This window comes from Vidua macroura, chromosome 13 (assembly GCF_024509145.1).
Source record: "Vidua macroura isolate BioBank_ID:100142 chromosome 13, ASM2450914v1, whole genome shotgun sequence".
Taxonomy (NCBI): domain Eukaryota; kingdom Metazoa; phylum Chordata; class Aves; order Passeriformes; family Viduidae; genus Vidua; species Vidua macroura.
Window position 1 is genome coordinate 11,995,467 of NC_071583.1, and position 19,238 is coordinate 12,014,704.

General features: G+C 46.7%; 1 protein-coding gene across 1 annotated transcript; it reads right to left on the reverse strand.

Moving 5' to 3' along the window:
- Positions 1-40: 40 nt before the first annotated feature.
- Positions 41-19,083, reverse strand: COPG1 (COPI coat complex subunit gamma 1). The gene is made up of 24 exons (XM_053989203.1): positions 18,934-19,083; positions 16,514-16,566; positions 15,660-15,740; positions 15,491-15,562; positions 14,610-14,689; positions 13,654-13,729; positions 13,407-13,499; positions 12,989-13,075; positions 12,681-12,838; positions 11,948-12,081; positions 11,326-11,393; positions 10,391-10,579; positions 9,838-9,933; positions 8,221-8,464; positions 7,768-7,843; positions 7,353-7,456; positions 7,115-7,240; positions 6,651-6,719; positions 6,145-6,287; positions 4,520-4,691; positions 3,468-3,565; positions 2,013-2,151; positions 980-1,078; positions 41-407 (listed from the first exon to the last, which is right to left on the reverse strand). Exons 1-24 carry the CDS (start codon positions 18,968-18,970, stop codon positions 277-279), a joined length of 2,625 nt encoding a protein of 874 aa, XP_053845178.1. The 5' UTR covers positions 18,971-19,083; the 3' UTR covers positions 41-276.
- Positions 19,084-19,238: the final 155 nt, after the last annotated feature.

The window sequence follows — 19,238 nt, forward strand, 5'->3', positions numbered from 1 at the left end:
CCCGCCGCGGAAACGCCGGTCCCGCCCCCGACACAGCCAGGAAGAGCCACAACACTGCTTTATTGGAACGACAGCGGGAGGACAGGGAGCGGCGGCCACGACGCTCCGGTGCGGGGACAGAGCGCGGCGTAGCCGGAGATTAAAAACACGGTAATTTTATAGACAAAGCCCCAAGTACAGTTGTACTGCAGAGAACACAAAAGCTGCTGTAGTGATCGTGATCCTTATTCTGCTGTCAGTGGGGGCTCGGAGTTAGGACAGTCCCGGAAAGGGGGTTTATCCGACGGAGGCCATGATCACATCCACAGGGAGCTCCTCTGCACTGCGGGCCGTGACCTGCATCGTCACCGTGTCAGTGAGAACAAGACGAGACCGCACCAGGAGGTCATGGCCACCCCGGAACACACCTGGAGAGGAGGTGGAGAGGAAGGGGTGAGCACGTTGCAGGCTGCTTTCCCCTACAAGTCTGAAGATGACCACTGCTGCAAAATCTGGCAAGTCCTAGTACTGGGCCAGGAGAGACCCTAAAGCAGCTCAGTTCCTATTCATTATAACATGCCTGGGACTCCTGCTACTGTAAAACCCATGAAATCAAAGTGTAAAATAAACTCCAGGTGAGAAGAGATCCAGGATTGTCTAAGAGCTCCGGTACTCATCTGTTCTGGTGGGTAAGGCTGCTGTCTTTCCCACACCAGGCTCACTCCAAAGCAGGATGCCACAGACAGCAAAGACAGCAAATTCCACCTAGCTGAGCCTGAGGCTGATCCCAACATCCCTTCCACCACAGCACCCTCCCTGATCCCAAGACTAGTTGCTCTGCACTGGTCTTGCAGAGATGAAATCATGTCAGGAACAAACCTCAAAATCCAACCCAGAGCACAGTGGACTCCATCAGGAACTCCTGTCCTGATTTTCAACAGGCAGCTCTGTGCAACCTCCCAGAGCTGCTCCTCAAGCAGAACCTCACCCCATAGCTCACCTGCCAGGTACAGTGTGTGGGAGTTCTTGTTATCTGGCACTTTATCTGACCGCTCACAGGGCTGCATCCCCAGGAACTTCACAATATTGCTCACTGCCTCTGTTAGAAAAAATCAATAAAATGGGCTCTGTGTCACAGATGTCTTAACAGGGGTACATAAAGAGCACCTAAAAGTGACTCAATCTCTCCCTACATGTTAGAGTTCACATTCCTTGTCCTGAGGGACACACACCACTGGTCAGAACTGTGGTTTTGGAGGCCACAAGGACTACAAAGACAACACACAAAACCCTCACCACCATGGGAGAGTTCTGTTATCTGATGTAGCAAATGTGCAACAGAAAGAAGAGGGGGAACAAGGGCAGAAGGAGAATTCAGCTGGCTGCACTTACTGCACAGCCCTATCAGCCTGCTCGCTTCTCTGGAGACCTGAAAAGGGAGGAGATGTCTTGCAGGAGACACAAGTCTTCAGGAGAAATATGAAAAAGCCTCAGGGAGACTATTTCAAACCCCAAGGGGCTGTTCAAGGGAGCACAGAAATGGCTACAGGACAAGGACATCCTGTAAGGCATCAAAAGAACTGAGCTTTCACAGGCTTTTGAGTAAAATAGAGGACTCTGATACATGATGAAAGAGAAGAGGGTTTACCCCACCAGCCTGCTCACCAGCCTCATGTCTTCTGATGTTTTCATTTTTTATTACTGGTCTCAAGAAGAACGGTGGGAGTTCATAACATGGTGTATTCTGCTTGGCAGGGTTAAGTACAAGAGGAAAGCAAGATATTCTCTTGCCTCCACAATTCAGCCTGGTCTCTACTGGTCACAAAACATTCATTAGTTTTTTTGAAACCTGAACTAACTTATTATGATAGTAACTGCAGCTCCCTATTTAACAGCTGTGGTGTAAAGCTTGTGAGGGGTTTTTCCCCATTAGCCTTTCTGTGACAGATCTAAAGAGAGCCAGACTGGGCCTCTGGACTCTGCCTGCAAGAGAGAAAATAAGAGCTATACTGTGCTCACACACCCTTCCTTACCTTCAAGGGTTTTAATAGCAGATAAAGTAAAGGTTTCTTCCTTTTCAAACTCATCACCCACTTCATCCCAGGCTGCTCCAAAGTTTGGCTTCAGAACTCGCTGGATGTGATCAGCCACTGTGACCTCCAGGTCTTCAAGCTGGTGGTAGAAGAGGTTCAAGTGAAATATGGTTGTTCTTAACCCTGTTATCCTCAGAGTGAACTTTAGACTGGATTCCCTGAGATCAGGTGAATGTAGGAGACTGCCTCCACTTCCACTTCTGGTTTGCTACTGAGCAACTGCTAGGCCTGAGAAAGGCACAGAGATGCCATTTCCAGGGCTTACAAACCCCATTCCTGCTCTGAGCACAGCCCTTGGTCTGAGAGAGTTCAAAGCACTGGACAAATGGCCAAAACAGAGGGAAAAACAAAAGCTTATAAATAGCTGCTTGTGCATTTGTTTCCCTGAAATGCATGTAAGCTTGTGTTTTGCTTTTCTGGCTTATAATTTTGTAGGCTGGTACAGCAAAACACTGTCAGACATGTGTGATCACCTAACACTGGCACCAGGGTAGCTGAGCAGCTGCTGTGACTGCACCTGTGCAAGGCAGAACCAGGCTTGTCCCACCAGAGTATGTAATGAAGGACAGGCAATGCCCTGCAGGACACCAGCCTGCATTAATTCCAACAGTTGCTGCAGAAAAGAATCTCCTCCTGATTCTAGTTGAAATACATGGAAAAGTTTAAGTATCATTCAATTGCCTTGGTGACTGGTAGGAAGCTGAAAGAAGTGTTAACCTTGTATGTTCCATTGTGAAAAACTCTCCCCACTCTTTCTGGAAAGACAGTGACTCACTGCACAGCAGTGCCTCTAATCAGACTCACAGCAGTGACAGGCAACACACAGAAAACAGTCTCATGAGCTAACAGGCCAAGCTGAGGCTGTGAACAACATCCCTTCCTCTCCAAGGAAGAGAGGTGCTTCTGCAGCAGCACTGCTTTCAGCAGTGTCAGTGCTGGGGAGGGAAGAGCTCCACCTTCCCCAGAATAAGAACAAGGATGGCAACTTTCCTGTGCCAGACAAGCCTCTACACAATTAACCGTGCCACCACAGGAGCAACTTGTGGAGAAAAGATGCCTGATAGCCCTCTGTCTCCACAACCTTGAGCGTGCCATTGCTGGAGCCCATAGGGCACAGTCAGCCAAACCTGGAGGATGCACCATGGCCTCCCAAAACACACATATCCTGTACAGTCAGGTGCCCATCTACAGTGCAAAAGGAGAATACTCCAAATGAGACAAAGCAAGCTCTGCAAACTCCTATCTGCATCAGAGACAGCAAGAGCTCCCTCTACATGATGCTGCCCACTTCGGTGATGGTGATCACATCACTGCTTGCAGGGATCTGAGTTCAGATTGCAAAACCCCACAAAATGACAGCAGTTTCCATGATCAGGTACATGCCCAGCTTCTTACCACATACTCATCCTCATAACCCTCGTCGTCCGTCTCACCCGTGTTGGGATCACAGTCCTTGACAGTGAACTTCATCATGCAGCTGAACGTGCAGGCCACTGGAGACAAGAAAGCAAAGGCAAAGCTCACGTTTCCACCATATACACACTCCCCTGAGGTAGAATGGGGCTGGGAGGTTTGGGGCAGCCAGGCTCTCCCTGTCACTGCCAGCAGCACAGGCTTAGCCACTGACCTAGAGAGAGCTCTCCAACAATTTCTGTCTCTCAAGGACAAGCTATTTATTTATAATATTAAGCAAACAGTGATAAAGACAGGCTCATACAAGACATATGTACAAGACCATAATCCTCAGATCAAGTGCTATTACTAATGAACCTCACATTGTGTTGGGAATACTAACTAAACATGTCCCACCAGCACCTTGTGAAGAAGCAAGATCCACATACAGGGATCAGTTCATGTGCCTCTGAAATGAAAGCCCCGTGCACTGCAATGCTGCAGCTCATTAATCCCACTCAGCTGGGAGAGGAAGCGATGACTCATCCCTAGAAGATGGGCACTGCTGAGTGAACAGCAGCAACACGACAGGAGAGCAGTTCCAGAGCACAAACCAGGGAGGCCAAAGCACAGGTAAAGCCTTATTCATGTTCTGGACAGTGGCAAACAGGGAGGGGGATGTTCAATTCAAACAGACATCCCATAAATTCAAGTGGTTTGTCTGAAATACCCCCTTGCTGCTCAGAGCATCTGGGCACTCTCAGCACTTTACAGGCATCAGCCTTCCTACGTTTAACACAAAGAAAGGCTGAAGGACATGCCAGGGTGCACAAAAGACAACTCATCTGCCAGCTCTCACAGCCCAGCTTGGCAGTACTACAGCACAAGGGAACCAGCAGAGGAGAATAAAGGCTTGACAGCCCCCAAAACAGCAAAGACAGGTCATGCTCAGCATCACTCATGGCTGCACCCATACACAGGCTATAAATATCTGGCTGGGATGTAAGGTAGAATGTGTAGAAGCAATACAGGAAAAAAGAGTGCAGATTGTTTACCTGCTGTCGGATCCTCTTCAGACAGTGCCACCAGCGTGTAGCAGGTACCTGGCTGGTTGTACACCAGGGTTTTGGCAGGTACATAGCCAATGACCTCATAGCCCTCTGTTGGCTCCATCTGCACTGTGACATTCTCCAGGATCTGATCATTCAGGGTGTTCGTGCAGTCAAACTAAAGAGGAGAGGGGAAAGCAGCAACAGCTTGAAGCTGCTCACTACTCATTGCAGAGCAGACTTAGCTTAGGCACGGTGGGAGCCTGGTGTCAGCCCGTGAACCCCCAGCTCTCTGTGCTTCCATGGTGCACCCTGCTATCAGCTGGCTCATTACAGAGCAACTTGACTAAAGAGTGCTTATTTAAATGCTTTAGGGGAGAAACTAAAACCCTGCTGGGGAGCCCAGTGCTCCAGCAAGCTTTTTTTTTAAGGAAACAAGACTTAAAATGAAACAGTACACACCAATCCAAGGCATGCCCTCTGCAGGATCACAAATTCAATGAGGGCAGGGATGTGTCAGATTTTGCCTGTTTCAGTTCCACCAGTTAGTATGGAACTTCTTCCTCCAATTTCCAGTAATTCCTGGCTTAATTCTTTGCTCTACCAAAATGTAAGTACTGTGTTGCCTATGTCATCCCACTTGAAGCTACAGGGACACAGTGCCTTCACAACAGATGGAAAGATGATTGTTTGCATGGCCTGAACAAGGTACAGCTTGAGCAAGTTTCAGCAAGCTTGAGGTTTTCAGCAAGTCTTGAACTTGCTGATTAGACTTTGTCCCAGCTGCAATGCCAAATCTCTTAAGCTCACACAATTGCATCTGGTGGATGGACAACAGAAATAAAGGTCAACCCCTGTGAGGGCTGTGTAAGCAGTTCTGAGCTTTGAGGAAGGAGCTGGCTAAGGACAAAACGCTGCTGCTCACAAGCTAGCAAAGGACTCACTGTGCCTCAGACTTCCTGAAGCCCAGGCAAGGGGACTGGCACATCAATCCTAACATCTCACATGCAGCAGCAGTGTGGTACAGCCAAAGCCAGGATGTACAGAAGAAAGCACCTGTGCCACAGGCTAAAACAAAACATAGCAGATGAAGAGTTCTACCCTACTGGATCCCTTTCTTGGGTACCCTTTTCAGCTTCTCAGATGTAGTAAGCTTCACTCTTTCATGCCCAAACCATAGGCTTGGGGACTCTGAAGAAAGAACACAGATCCCCTTGCCAACTCCTCAGTGAGAACAGCCCCACCTAGTGCTTGTTGGATTTGACTGGACCTGTAAGCATTGCTCAGACACACCTCCCCAACCTTATTAATTTTCTTTGGGGTTCTGCTACCATGGATAAGAAACTAAGGACTACTCATTGCAATGTTGTTCTTTGAAAACAGACTGTGGGTGCTGCATCTCTGGAAGTGTTCAAGGCAAGGTTGGAGGGAGTTCTGAGAAACCTGGTCCAGTGAAAGGTGTCCCTGTCCATGGCAGGGGGTTGACACTAGATTATCTTTAAAGTCACTTCCAACTCAGGCCATTCTATGATTCTATGATATCCCTGAGAGATGTCTTCACAATGAAGCTTTTAGCCAGTCAGGAGCTTATCTTCTAAGAGTCTTCAGCACCACACCCCATAGCTACCCACCTGGAACACCATGTGGTTGACAAAGGTATGCTTCGTGCAACGAACCACATATTCTGTCTCCAGCTCTGTCAGGGCCACAGGCTCTGGGGAAGACTTGAAGAGTGGGCCCAGCCCCCGAAACTCTGGGATGGCCCCCAGTTGCTCTGAAATAGAGGACACAAATTACTGCCTTCCTCAAGACACAAGGAGGTGTTAGCAGTTTCAACCCCCTTGTTTCAGCTGCAAGAAGCTGCTACAGCAAGGAACTATCCATCAAATACTCATAAACATTCCCTAGAGACTTTTAAAATTAAAAGGAGTCATCCTTTGCTCATAACTACTGGAAGACAGAAAAAAGAGGACTGCAGGCACCCCCACCCTCCAGGAGTGAACAGCTGACCTTTAAGTTGGGACCCCATGTCCCTGCAAGAAGGTAAGAAGAAGCCAGAGGGGCTAAGGCAGGCTCAGCAAGAGGTAGCTACAGAGTTCTCACACATGGACAAAGAAGAGGCCTTGCATCAATTTACCTTGGAATATTTCTTGCCGCGTTGCTGCCACTTTCTCCGGCTGTTTCACTACAGCAACAGGGGCATTTTCTGCAAATAAAAAAGAAAACAATCAAACAAAAACAAAGCCAAAAGATTTGAAGGAGAAGAGTAAGAAATTACTAAATCAGAAAACAGATTAATGTCTGTAGAGGGATTTGACTAAAGAAAGCAAGGGAGCTCATTCTCATTTGATATAGAGCAGACACCTGTACTTGGCTTCCAAAGCAGCTTTAGAACTGTAGCAGCTCCAGTGAGGATTGCCAGCTACTACTATTATTAGCAGCTGGACTAAACTGAAACATTAATGTGGGAGCAACCAGATTTGCAGGCCTTAGTCCTTCCGGGAGATGCAATCCCACAAAATTCAAATAGGATGGAGCTTAGCAATTCTCAGCAAGCCCAATGCAGGGAATCACTAGCATGCAGGGGACCTGATTCCTCACCTGCTCTTTGCTCGATGATAGGAGCTGTTGCCAAAGGAACAGATTTCAAGTCAAAAGGTTTCTCAGAGGGCTCCAGGGTGTACTGATGTAGAGCCCTCTCCAGGCCAGGGATGGACACCGTCAACCCTGGGGACAGAAGGGACAAGTCACTGAAACCACAACAATGCCAGGTCTTTAGTTTAACTCTTGTTAAACCAGGGAAGAGGCGCAGACTTGTATTAAGGCCTTCCTGTAGTACCATTCAGGATGTAGCCAGCATTGAGAGCCTTCTGCTTCTGCTCCAGAACATTCAGGTAGAAGGTGGCTCTGTCTCTCACTTCATTGTCATCATCCATCACACACCTGAGGGGAAAGTGGAAAACTTTCTTCAGAATCCACATGACTAAGAATCCACATGATGTTTTCACAGGGCCAGAAAAAACATGCCATAGGGGAGATCCAGCAATCTCCTAGTAATTATATTAGAAAAGCAGTAATCTGACACACATGGCTCCTGTCCACTTTGTGGTGCTGAATGCACTGGTGATCCCATCACAGGATCACAGGTACCCCCCTGCACCTTCTCAGACCCACAGGTAGAAGAGACTAGACAAGCTCTCAAGCAAACAGGGTATTTCACCCAGGATGCTGAAAAACTCTGAGGCCCAACTGACCTTCTCAGTAACACCAAGATACTGGGTAACATCTCCTCATTCTGAGCTCCAAACTTGGCAAGGGCACTTACAGCACCTGTAGCAAAAGTTATGAAAACAGAATTAGAAAGCAAAGGAATCAGCTGAAGTTTCCTCCATTTCTTGGCCTTGATCAAACATCATGTCAGAGATGCTACACTAGTAAACTGTGTACATTAGTAAAACTGTGACTAGAAAGAAGCAGAGGTGAGGTGCCTGCAAACCTTTGTCTAGTTTCAGAACCAGTGCATATTCCTTCCCACTTCTCAGCCACAGGCCGCCTCTTCCATCAATACTACTGCAGGATCTTTGCTGTACAAAATGATTTGCTCAGGCCTAGAGCAAATCACAACCCTCAAAAGCAGAGGCATTCACACACTATGGTTCCCTGAACATCTGTCCAAGGGCAGAGAACTTTTCAGGTCTGTCACTTACCTGCCCGGACTTCTTCATGCTCCAGAACAACCCTGTTGTAGATGAAGCGAATATATTTGGAGGGGTTGTTGGTTTTGGGCCCTTCCTGCCCCAAGAGGTGGAGGATACGAGTGGCCAGCACAGTGAACTCGCAGTCCTCAATGAATTCACAGAGGTGAGACAGGCCTGTCTCTTTGCTCTCTGAGTTCTCCTCAATAATGCTGATGATGCAGTCCACGATGGCTCTCTTGTATTCAAAGCCACCCTGAGGAGCAAAAGGGAAATCAGCTGGAAATCTCAAAGTATTTTAGAGACTCTGAGCTAGCCAGACAGGGGAAACATTCCTTTGAAAGGTCACTCACACTCAGTGCTTTTAATGTGTGCTTGAAAGGACGAGGGCACTAATTCTGCTGTCACTTTTGACCCTCTTTATACCCAGAGGGCCAGCTAATATTCAAGCTCTCTTGCCAGCTCCCTTCAGAATGGCTGCACTGGAGAAAAAATCCCAAGTCCTAACCCAAGAGTAAAAGGATTCATCTGGCTGAAGGGTTTTTATCTCCATCAAAATCCTCTGTTGCTAGAATTAGTGCTTAAAAACAGCCATATGGAAGGAGAAAAAACCCAACCCTCTCCCCTTTAGCACAAGACATCTGAGGATGAATCACAAGAGAAATATATGAAGGATTGTATCTGCCACAGCAGGACACAGTAAATAGCTCCATTAGTGTGGGATGATAGGCAATCAATACCTCCCCAGGTACAGCCACAACCTGACATGCCAGTAATGCTTGGCTATCTTCAGACATTATTTACTAATGCCCTCAATACACATCAGGGGATTAAACTGCACACTACCCTCTGCCAATTACATGCACAGTGCCAGGCATTTGGATCTTTCTAGAGCTACTTCAGATTAAAAAAACTTTAAAACAGAATGGTTTGAAGTACAAAACCACATTCAAAATTATATCATCCATGTACAGACAATCTGGGAAAGGAGAATGGTCCATTTTTCACAGGAGCAAAATGAGATGCTCCAGTTTGTTCCCAACTGAGAGGCTGTAATTGGCAGGAATTGATGTCAGAGCAAGCAGTGGTGCCAGCTGTGCTGCAGGCATGTTGGATCATTTAGAAACAGCCTCAGCAAACCTCTGTAAAGCTGTCTTTCTGCAATTTTTGTCTGACTAAATGCAGAGAATGGTTAGAGGTACTTGTGATCCCTTCACTGCCAGAGCACAGACACCAGAACAAAAGTGGTCCTGTGTCATCAATAAATACGTTGTTATTGAATCTTTGTGTACAAGACAAAACTTCTTGGAATTTGCTGTCAAAGTATAAAAGAAAGCTGGTTCAAATGTGAAACACACATGGACTGCCAACAGATCTGCTGTTGCTTGCATTTGCTTTGAGAGTTAATAAACTCCCATAAAAAAAAATCACAGAATGAAAGCCACACTAAAAATACACCTAGCAGTATGCTTATAACTATTGTGCACAGCTGGGCATTTCTGCAGTTAGACTGCAAGCCTTTTAGAGAGAGGCTTTCACTGCACAGCCTTATCAGTAAAAGCTTGACACTCACAGGAAGTCCTGTTCATGCACACAAGCAAGGCAGGCACAGTTGTCCTGCAAAGTTACCTCCTCCCGAAGCATAGTGAAGAGGAAGTTCATGAGGACGGCGTGTTTGCGAGGGTACTTCTGACACAGAGCATTGATGGCCTGCACCACTACCACCTGCAGGAAAAGGGAGCAAGGAAAAAACAATTCTGTTTCACCTTGCAGGAAAAAATAGCTGAATTGTATCAATTTTCTGCTGGCCTCCCTAGCCTGGAAATCATGTTTTTGTCTTTATTTATTCAACAAATGCAGTTCCAGGAGGTACAATCCTAAGAATTGGAGGAGATAGATCTTTATGCACTGGCCAGCCCCTAAAGAAAGCCTATACCCACTGGAAAGAAGAAGGAGATCTGATTTTCAGAAGGAATCTCCCCAGAAGAGAGTATGTGACTTTAGAGATGTAGGACTGAGGCATGGCTTAGGCAGACAGCCTCAGATACTTTTTCCTCCCTGCAAATATTCTGCTGCTTCTGGAAGCAGCTCCATGCAGGTTTAGAGTACACACACAAACATGGACAAAGACCATGAGGTTTCTTCAGGAATCTGGGTGTCCCTCCTCCTCCCACTTCCTTACTTTGAACTCATCTGAGATTTCTGACATGAAAGAAGAGATCTGCTTCATGAGCCGGTCAATGCTGCTCTCACTGCCGGTTTTCAGCAGCGTGGTGATGGCCAGGGTGGCTATGCTGCGGTTGGAGTCTGTCACAAGGTTCTCCAGGTCCAGATTACAGGCAGTCACAGCAGATGGGTGCTTCATGGCCACCTGCAGCAGCAAAGGAAGAATGAAAATCCCTCAAGAGGTGCAAAACACCCAGCTGGCAAAACCCAGCAAAACTCACTCCTTCCCATAGAAATAAGTGGTATAGACTGTTTGAGACACATGAAGGACATCTCAGACAAACAGCTAATCTGGAGTTAAGGTAACAAGCTCTTGTTTCCTGCAGAATTGCACCCTTAATGAAGAAAGGCAGTAGCAATAAACAGTCTTTTATTATTTTTAACTCTCTGATTTTGCTCTATATAGTAAGAAAAGAAAGCTATGAATTCCCAACAAAAATTCGGCTAGACTAGCTGTGCAAAACAGCTCTGTAGGCAGAAGCACAGCAGTTACCAGATACTGCCATTCTCTCTTTTTCTTTTATAGTGTTTATAAGGAGAAGGGAAAAGCTGGAGCAAAAACTACCAGAGAGCAGCAAGAAGCATCATCAAGGTTTGATCCCTGTTTTACAAGGAGCTTCCTCACCATGGGAAGCTCAGAAGGGAAAGCAGTAACACTAAGACCAGTGACACTCTAAGAGTCCAGTGAAAATTATCAGGGCTTTTTTTTTTTCCTTCTGTAGACTGTTCTTTGAGGTTTTATTCCAGACAGAAAGCAATGAAATGCAAGGCTGTAGCACAAGACAGAGGTTATTCACACAAAATCATCACATAATCTGACTGCCTTCTTCTGAAGTCTGCACCTCCCTGCACATGAGACACTATTGGAGCTCCCAAGAGACTGGCTCCTACCTTGTTGAGGGTACGGACGGCTGCGTATCTTAGTGCTGCTTTCGGAGAGCTGCAGAACAGCTGCAAAACTGCAAGGTGGGAAAACCAACAAAGGCAGATGTTTAGGCACTCTATTATTGAGAAGCATTTCATACCTGAAGCAAGAGCTTCAGCAAAGAGACAGTTGCAAGCATAAGGTAACTAGAAAAACGCTTAAGAAGCAATTGTACCTTTAACAGATTACTCCCTTCTTCTTGTCCCCTTTGCTTTTGTCACATCCCTGCTGACAACTAACTCTTACCTACCTCCCTCTTCTTCCACAGTGCTGCTATCCTCTGCTCCTTGTGAAACTCACGTTCATCACCTTGTCATCTTTCCTATTAAGTTAATTTGAACTGCTGTTCTCACGCAAACCCTGCTCCTTTCCCAGAACTGACCCATGAAGTAATCACATTGAACACACCTTTACAAGAACAAAGCTATTCACACACACCATAGGCTCTCAGCAGCAGCACAAAGCAACAAAGGATAGAGCAGCATAAAAAGCTGAAAGTACACAAGGCCCTTGTTTCTTGGGACAATCAGCAGGGTCACCACTGGAGGCTCATAATTCCCTCACCATGACCATGAGCACCACACTTACCTGAGACAGCTGGAGCCAACTCCTTGGCAGTGCAGTTGGGCAGGTTAACAATGGCAGATGCAGCTTCATACACCACCATCTCATGCTTGTTTCTCAGGCAGCTCTCGATGAAATCAAACAGAGGGCTATCGCGGCTAAGGGACAAAAAACCCCACAAGACTGAATTAAAGCAAAGGTACTAACAGAAGTTAAGAATTCAGGAGCAGAAATGGGCAGGTCCCACAGCCCATGGAAAGGTAAAAGTAGCCATAAACTCAGATTTTTTGTCCCCAGATTTTGCAGTGGTCATTATACTGTACTTCCAGCATGCTTGACAGGCTGCCTTCTGAGAACACACCCTCTGCCTTACAGGCAAAGAGAATCTCCCTCAACTCTCACACAGTAGGAAATGACTGTACACACCACAACTCTTATCCATCAGGAAGCCACACTAGCATACATGCTAGATAAACAATTACAGAAGAGAGAGAAAATTAAGCAAAACAAAGGACAGCTATGCAAAACAGCCCAGAGAAACAAGATAGTATTTGATGTGCAAGCAAGACTCACAGAAGTCATCTCAAAACAACCATGAAGACATCCTATATTTTCTCTGCTTTTATCTAACAATAAGAGGGTAGAAGCTGCATGCTGTTCTTCAAAGACAGAACTAATGAGATGGCAAGTGAGTCTGTAAGAGGAGATGGAAGCAGAAACAGGAAGTTCTTTCAGCAGGGCAAAGGAGCCTGCTCACCTGCCAGCCTCCTCCTCCAGCAGCTTGCTGGCTATTCGGATCATCAAGCAGTAGGCAAACGGGGACTTGAGGCCGTGGCGTGTGAACTTGCTGAGCATCTTGTTGACTGCCAGGCGGTCGTTCTTCCGCACATGGTACAGCAGGCCCAGAGCGTGATACTGTGCAGGGAAAGAGAACGTCACAAACCCACAGTGGGCTCTTTCCCCTTTTGTCCCCTCTGTCACCCAGAGGTGCCCAGCTGAGCTCCAGCAATTTGCTCCATGCCCAGCTGCTGCTGGCTATTCCTGTGGTGGAGGTGGCTGTCCTACCTGCACCATGATATTGTCACTGGAAGCTGCCTCCTGAGCCTCATTCACCCAGCGCTTTACCACATCATAACTGGTCTTCAGCAAGTGCTGGAAGGAGAAGAAGCAACAACAACCCATGAGATAAAAATGGAGGAAGCTTTGGGAATTTCAGCTTATATTAAGAAGCAATGAGCCTTCCCCATGAGCGTGTTGGCAGCAGCAACTTATAGAAGAACAAAGGATCAGCATGCAGAGATCTGGCTGTGACAGCCGCAGCCTCAGAGGTTGATGATCTCTAGCAAAGTCAGTGCCTGTCCCTCACTTCACAAAGACAGGAATAGCAACAAAATCCTGAAGCTCCCAAGATATCCAGTCCCACCACAGATGACTGCTTCCTTGCTTGATTGTCCCTCAGGCCCGTGCTGCAGGGAGTACATACCAAAGAAGACACGAGAGCAGAGCTGGACACACTCGGTACTTTGTCAACAATCGCCTGCTTCATGTAGCGCTCGATGGCCTGCAACATGGTACTCTGCAGGGAGAGGGAAACAACAGCTGATAAGGGAAAGCCATTCCGAGTGTGAAAGGGAATGCAAAGGCAAGAAAAGCAGAGTGAAAAGTGGGATGGGGTAAAGTAGGAAAAAGTGAAGGGCACAGAGCTGCCCCATGGGAAAAGCAGCACTTACATCAGTGATCTGACAGAGTGCTCTCACAGCAGGGCCTCGGTAATTGTCATCCTTCCCAGTCATGTCTTTGGTTAAGCTGGGAAAACAGGAAGCTCTCAATATGGCACTCCTGAGCCAGCAGCTCTCAAGTGCACACACAGTGCACACAGACCAGCAGGCAGCCAGCATCACAGCTGAATGCCAAGCAGGCAGCTGCAGGTCTCAGGCAAATCCCACTGGGGTGGGGAGGCAAGAGGAAAAGATCAGTATTCAGATCCTAAGCCCATCAATGAGTTTCATGGGCTCCTGTTCACCAAGTCAGGCTGGAGCACATACATTTATCCCTGAGGCATTTGTCCTTCCTACTGAACACTCATTCCTGCCCTTTCCCAGGGTCCTGGTCAGTGTGAGACCATCTGTGAAGGGCCAGGAGTTCATCATATTGCAGCACTTGAGAGTGGCTTCTGCCTCAGCCCTCTACAGACCCTGTACCGGCAGGCTCCTGACTCCCTGACAGGGCATTTCACTGGCATGATCAGCAATTCAGGAATGACTCACAGAGGGAATTTTGTTCCCTGGTGAAGTCATATTCTGTGCTGCTACAGGAGAAGTAAATCCTCGTCTACCTGTTGAAAGCCTTGGGATTTATGCCAGAATTCTTCAAAACATTTCAAGGCATTCAGACAGGAGTTAATGAAAAAGCCTTTGCAAAAGGGGAAAAAACAGCAGTGCTACTATATCATGTAACCAAGAGACACTCCAAACATCCATGGGCATGGGATATGGGGACACGGCACATTCTGCATACGTCACTATGAGTTTATTGTCTGTGTTTTATTGGTCTTTTATAAAGGAAAGCTTTTTCCTCACCAAGGGCATTCCCTATCATCACCCTGCTCAGGGACTACTTCAGGAAGCTGGGCAGACATTACTGAAGGGCATGTCAATATTACAGCAAGAAAAGTGAAGCGACTGACCTGCTAGTAACAATGATCACATCTTCAGCAATAGAAGACATCTCTTTGATAGTGAGGTAACACATCCTGCGAAGAGTTGGCTGGCAAGGAAATAAGCAAGAAGAACATCAGCTGAAATGAGCCCAGATAGGAAGGGATCTCAGTTTTCCCTGCTTACATAATTTTATCATGAAGATCACAAGAACTTGATACCTTCAGAGTGCCTCACTCCCTGCGCATAAAATATGTACAAAATCCAGATTTATTAACAAAACACCTCTTCCTCTTCTAAACTCCTCAGTCTTAGGATAAGGCCATAGAGATACCAGATTTAGCTGGATCTACAGTTTCATCTTCTACTTGTCATTCACATGAAAAAGGAGAAAGCCTTGAAACTATTTGATGGTTTGGTGGTTGAAAGCCTCATGTTGCTTCAAAAGCAAGAAAACAAACAATTTATATTCCTGAGTCTGGGGATTTCTGCACTGGTCTCACGATTTTAATGCCTTGCAGTTTGGAGGACAACTAATGACAGTGCTACTGCTGTGAGTAGGTACTAACTCCCAGCCTCCTCCAAATACACAATTGTTAACTCTCAGCAGGATATTTTAATGCTGGGCACAAAGCACAGTAAAATCCACCTGCCTACCACAATCTCATTAGTTAAATGGCAATTCAGAGAGAGGAATCTCTGCCTCAAGAGCAGTGCATACTTCAGTTAAGCTGCTACAAGATCTGGAAAGGACTAAGAAGCTGATTACCATTTCTAAACTTTCACCCTACTCTTCCCACTCAGATCAGGTAGCTTCAGACAGGACAGAAAAGCTGATTGTATAAAAATGTGTATCTCAAGGGACAACCCGTCCCACCAGGTAAATACAGAAAACCAAAGGTAGACTTACATCATTGGACTGAAACAGCTTGGTCATAGCAAAGAAGGATTCAGTAGCTTCCATGACACCAAGGTGCTCTCCCTAGTTGCATGGAAAGAAGAAAGGAAATCCCAATTATCACAACCAGCTTTGGGTCTGATGCACATGTCTATATAGGTGTATATTTTCTCTCTCTTACCTGGTTTATGAGATACAAGATCTTGGTGAGGATGTGGGCACTTTTTCGTGGGTTTATGGGAGTCTCATTAAACACTCGAGCCTGGAGACAAAACACAGACAAGGACTGACCCCCCTTGCAAACAGTGTCTTGCCTGTCCCAACAACACATTGTGAGTGAGGTATGGCAAGATACTTAATGACTTTGGATCAGACTTCCTTTAATTCCTGTTAAGCATAGACCCCTTTAAACAGCTGGTTTTGCAGTCTGGGATTACAAATCCAAGAGCAATAGAGGTTTAAAGGCTGAATTGTCATCACACTTTCACCCACACTGGTCTGCACTGTGTGCTAGCTAAAACACCACTCTTCCGACAGATGAACTTGAGCTCGCTGAGGCTACAGGAGCCAACACCATTCCCAACCTCACAAGCAAACAGAGAATGCTGAACCAACAGGGGCTGGGAATTGACAGGTTCACCTGCTCTTGAAAAGAATGGCATTTCTTCAGAGAAAATTCATAAAATTGTTTAATAACCACTCAAGCCCCTCTCACTAATATTGTCGTCCACAAGAAATTTTGGGTGTCCAAGGCCAATTTCCCAATCTTCCTGGTTTGGGGTGAGCTTTCCCAGATAACTGTATTCCTCTTATTACTATTTATAGTTCACAGTCTTTAATTTGTTACAGAGACCATTTCAACCTTCTCCCTTCATCTGTCCAATAATAAAGTAAGAACTGTTGCCTGTTTCTTTCAGAGCAAGCAGGACTGTTAACAAACCCTCATTTCCCTGCTGAAGTTCTCCAGTGACCTACTCAAGAGAGGGAGAGACTCTATCCAGTGGGATACACAAAGGAGATGGTCTGAAGATTTACCTCTTGCAAGACTGCACTCTTCTCCAGGTGCTGGAATGGGTTGGAATTCCCACCTGCAAAACAGAGAGAGTAAAAGTCTCTCCAAGGATAGTGCCGTGGGAAAGCAAGTTTTTAACCATGCCCATACTTTAAAAACAGTCTGAGCATTTTGGGGTGATTTTTTTTTTTTTCATGAACACCAAGCAATGAGAGCACCCTCTTTTAAGTAATATTAATTGGATGTCTTCATGGCAGTCAGGGAAGGCAGACATAGACTGATTAGCTGTAAAATAACTGTGCTCCACTCTATCCCCAAAGAACTATTTCCACCCCTGGGCTGGGAGCTTGCTGGCAGTTAGAGCATCAATAGGGCAGGCCTAGAAACAAAAGCTTACACAGAAAGAGGTATCGCTTGCCAGACTGGTGAGTCAGGAGTGTTTTATCATCCCATATAAACCAATCAAAAATCCACCAGTATTTTTGGCTCTATCACTAATCAAGAGAACAAGACAGCAGACTAGATAGGCTGGACACAAAGTAACTTTAATTGTTCCACTTAACAAAGTAAACTATATTAAATAATTAGAACCCGCAGCAATTAAGGATGAAATAATCAGAGGGAAAAGCACTATCATTCTGCATGGTCTCTATTAGATTGCTTCCCAAGCATTGAGTGACCTGCAGCTTTTCAAAAGCTGCTAGTTATTTATAAGCAGGTTTTAATTAGAACCTATGTTCAGCCTGGCCCTGGGACAGAATGCAGCCTTTTTCAGGGCTGTTCTAGCATTTGTTCCAAAGCCTGGTCCACTAGAGAGAACATCTCCTGGGCCAAAATCTGACCTGACCCAAGCTTGAAGCATCCTAGGCTGGTGCCAGGAGCCTTTTCTAGAGTAAGCCTTACATACAAAAGAAAACACATCTGCACTCTGGCTCCTTCCTGGTTCATAAAATGCCCTCCTCTGGCTCAGGAGAAGTTTGCAAAGGCAGCAGATGGCTGAACAAAACACAGACACTTATGTGAGATTGAAGAGGTAGAACAAAAGGGGAAAGAGCAAAAATGTCTCTAGTATGAGTATGAAACAGTTCTAGGATAAATATGCTAATGTGTTCCAAAAAACCTGCCCAGCAGCCCAGTATTTCCATGGTCCAGCATGTCTACAGTCCTTAAATCAGCCATGAACAACGCTGAATCACCTCTTTATCCTTCATAGCACTAAGGATCTTGAAGTACATTGTACATGGGGTCTCAGTCCTCACAGCACCCTGCATCAGTTTTCTTCCATGGAGAGGGAGAAAGATGCAGGGAGGGCAGAAGTTGTGTGTTCATAAAGTTCCTAATATTGGATAACTAACAACAAGTTATTCTGTTTTGTAGAGAAACATAATTTTGTGGCCAAAATGACATGTCACAGGGAGTGGGAGCAGGTCATCCAAGGCTAGCAAAACCATACATGGAAAGCAAAGACACAGAAGCAAATTAACTGGATACATGCATCTCCTGCCAGCCCTAGCCATAGGTAATGTCAATACCTTGATGGGTGTGGCAGGTGCAAATGAAGAACAGCCCCCAAAACTAAAGCCAAGAGCAATTCCCCTTCAATAGCTGCCTCACTAAATTCTCTGCTTATCAAGATGTCACTGGAGGCCTTGGAAAAGGGAAACAAGGGCAAAGCATTTCATGCCCATTAAGATAAAAAGAAAGCACAGTAACACAGAACAATCACCAAGATGTAAGCTGAATCAATTTGCTTCAGGACACACTGATTTGTTATGCAGAGCAAGATGTATAGAAAGCTTCATAGGAAGATGAAAAATATACTACAAAGCTAAACCATGAAAGGAAACACTGTCTTACGATGCATCGTTTCCACCTGAATTACACACCACATAAAATATCAACCTCTTCCTTACTAATCGGCCTAAAGTTTTGAAAAGTCACACAACCACTTCATGTTCCCTTGGTGCTCTCAGATTTTCTGATCCATTGAAAGTAGCAATGATTGTGGGGCCAGAAACGATGAACTGGATTCTACCTGGCTATAGCACCTGGTTCCAGAGCTGGGCAACTGTGAACAGGGCTAATGTGCTCAATATTTAGTCTCAGGCTCTGCACCTGGTGATGTGGCAGTAACCTCGGTGTGCTGTGCCGACGCAACCAGTTTAGCCTCCGGCTGCAGCTGCGAGAAGGAGGCAGCAGACTGCTCTAGTGCTCCCACAGTGCTCCCCACTGCGTTCCATGCGCACCAGCAAGCCCCCGCTGCCAAGCTGGCACCGAGCCTCCCCTCCCAGCTCCCTGTGTCCCCCACAGATCCCCTCATTTCCACAGGAGGGGTCTCTTCCCTCACAGCTCTCCCCGTAGCCACGAAGGGGTCCCCCTCACCAATGCCCTCCGTACCCACAGAGGGGTCTCTCCCCTCACAGCGCCCCCGGCCTCCCCTCACCCGACTCCTCGTCCTTCTTGTCGAACTTCTTCAGCATGGTGCTACCGAGCGGCCTGTCGCTGCAGCCCTCCCGTCCCGTGGCAGTGGCAGACCCAGTCTAAGTCTAAGTCTAGGTCTAGATCTCGATCCTGGTCCTGGTCCTGGTCCCGATCCCGGTACTCCCGGCACCGTCCCCGCCCCTTCCTGCCCCCGCCCTTTCTGCCCCCGCCCTTTCCTGCCAGCCTGTCACTGTCACTGCGGCCGCCGCACTGCGCAGGCGCAGAGCCGCCCCCCGGGCGGGTGCAGGGCGTGGCGCGGAGCCATGA

Coding starts and splice junctions, on each gene's coding strand:
- COPG1 (XM_053989203.1), bottom strand. CDS start 18,970: ATGCTGAAGAAGTTCGACAAGAAGGACGAGGAGTCGG. Junction 11,394..11,947: donor GTTGGCTCCAGCTGTCTCAG/GTAAGTGTGGTG, acceptor CCCACCTTGCAG/TTTTGCAGCTGTTCTGCAGC. Junction 8,465..9,837: donor TCACTATGCTTCGGGAGGAG/GTAACTTTGCAG, acceptor TTTGCTCCTCAG/GGTGGCTTTGAATACAAGAG.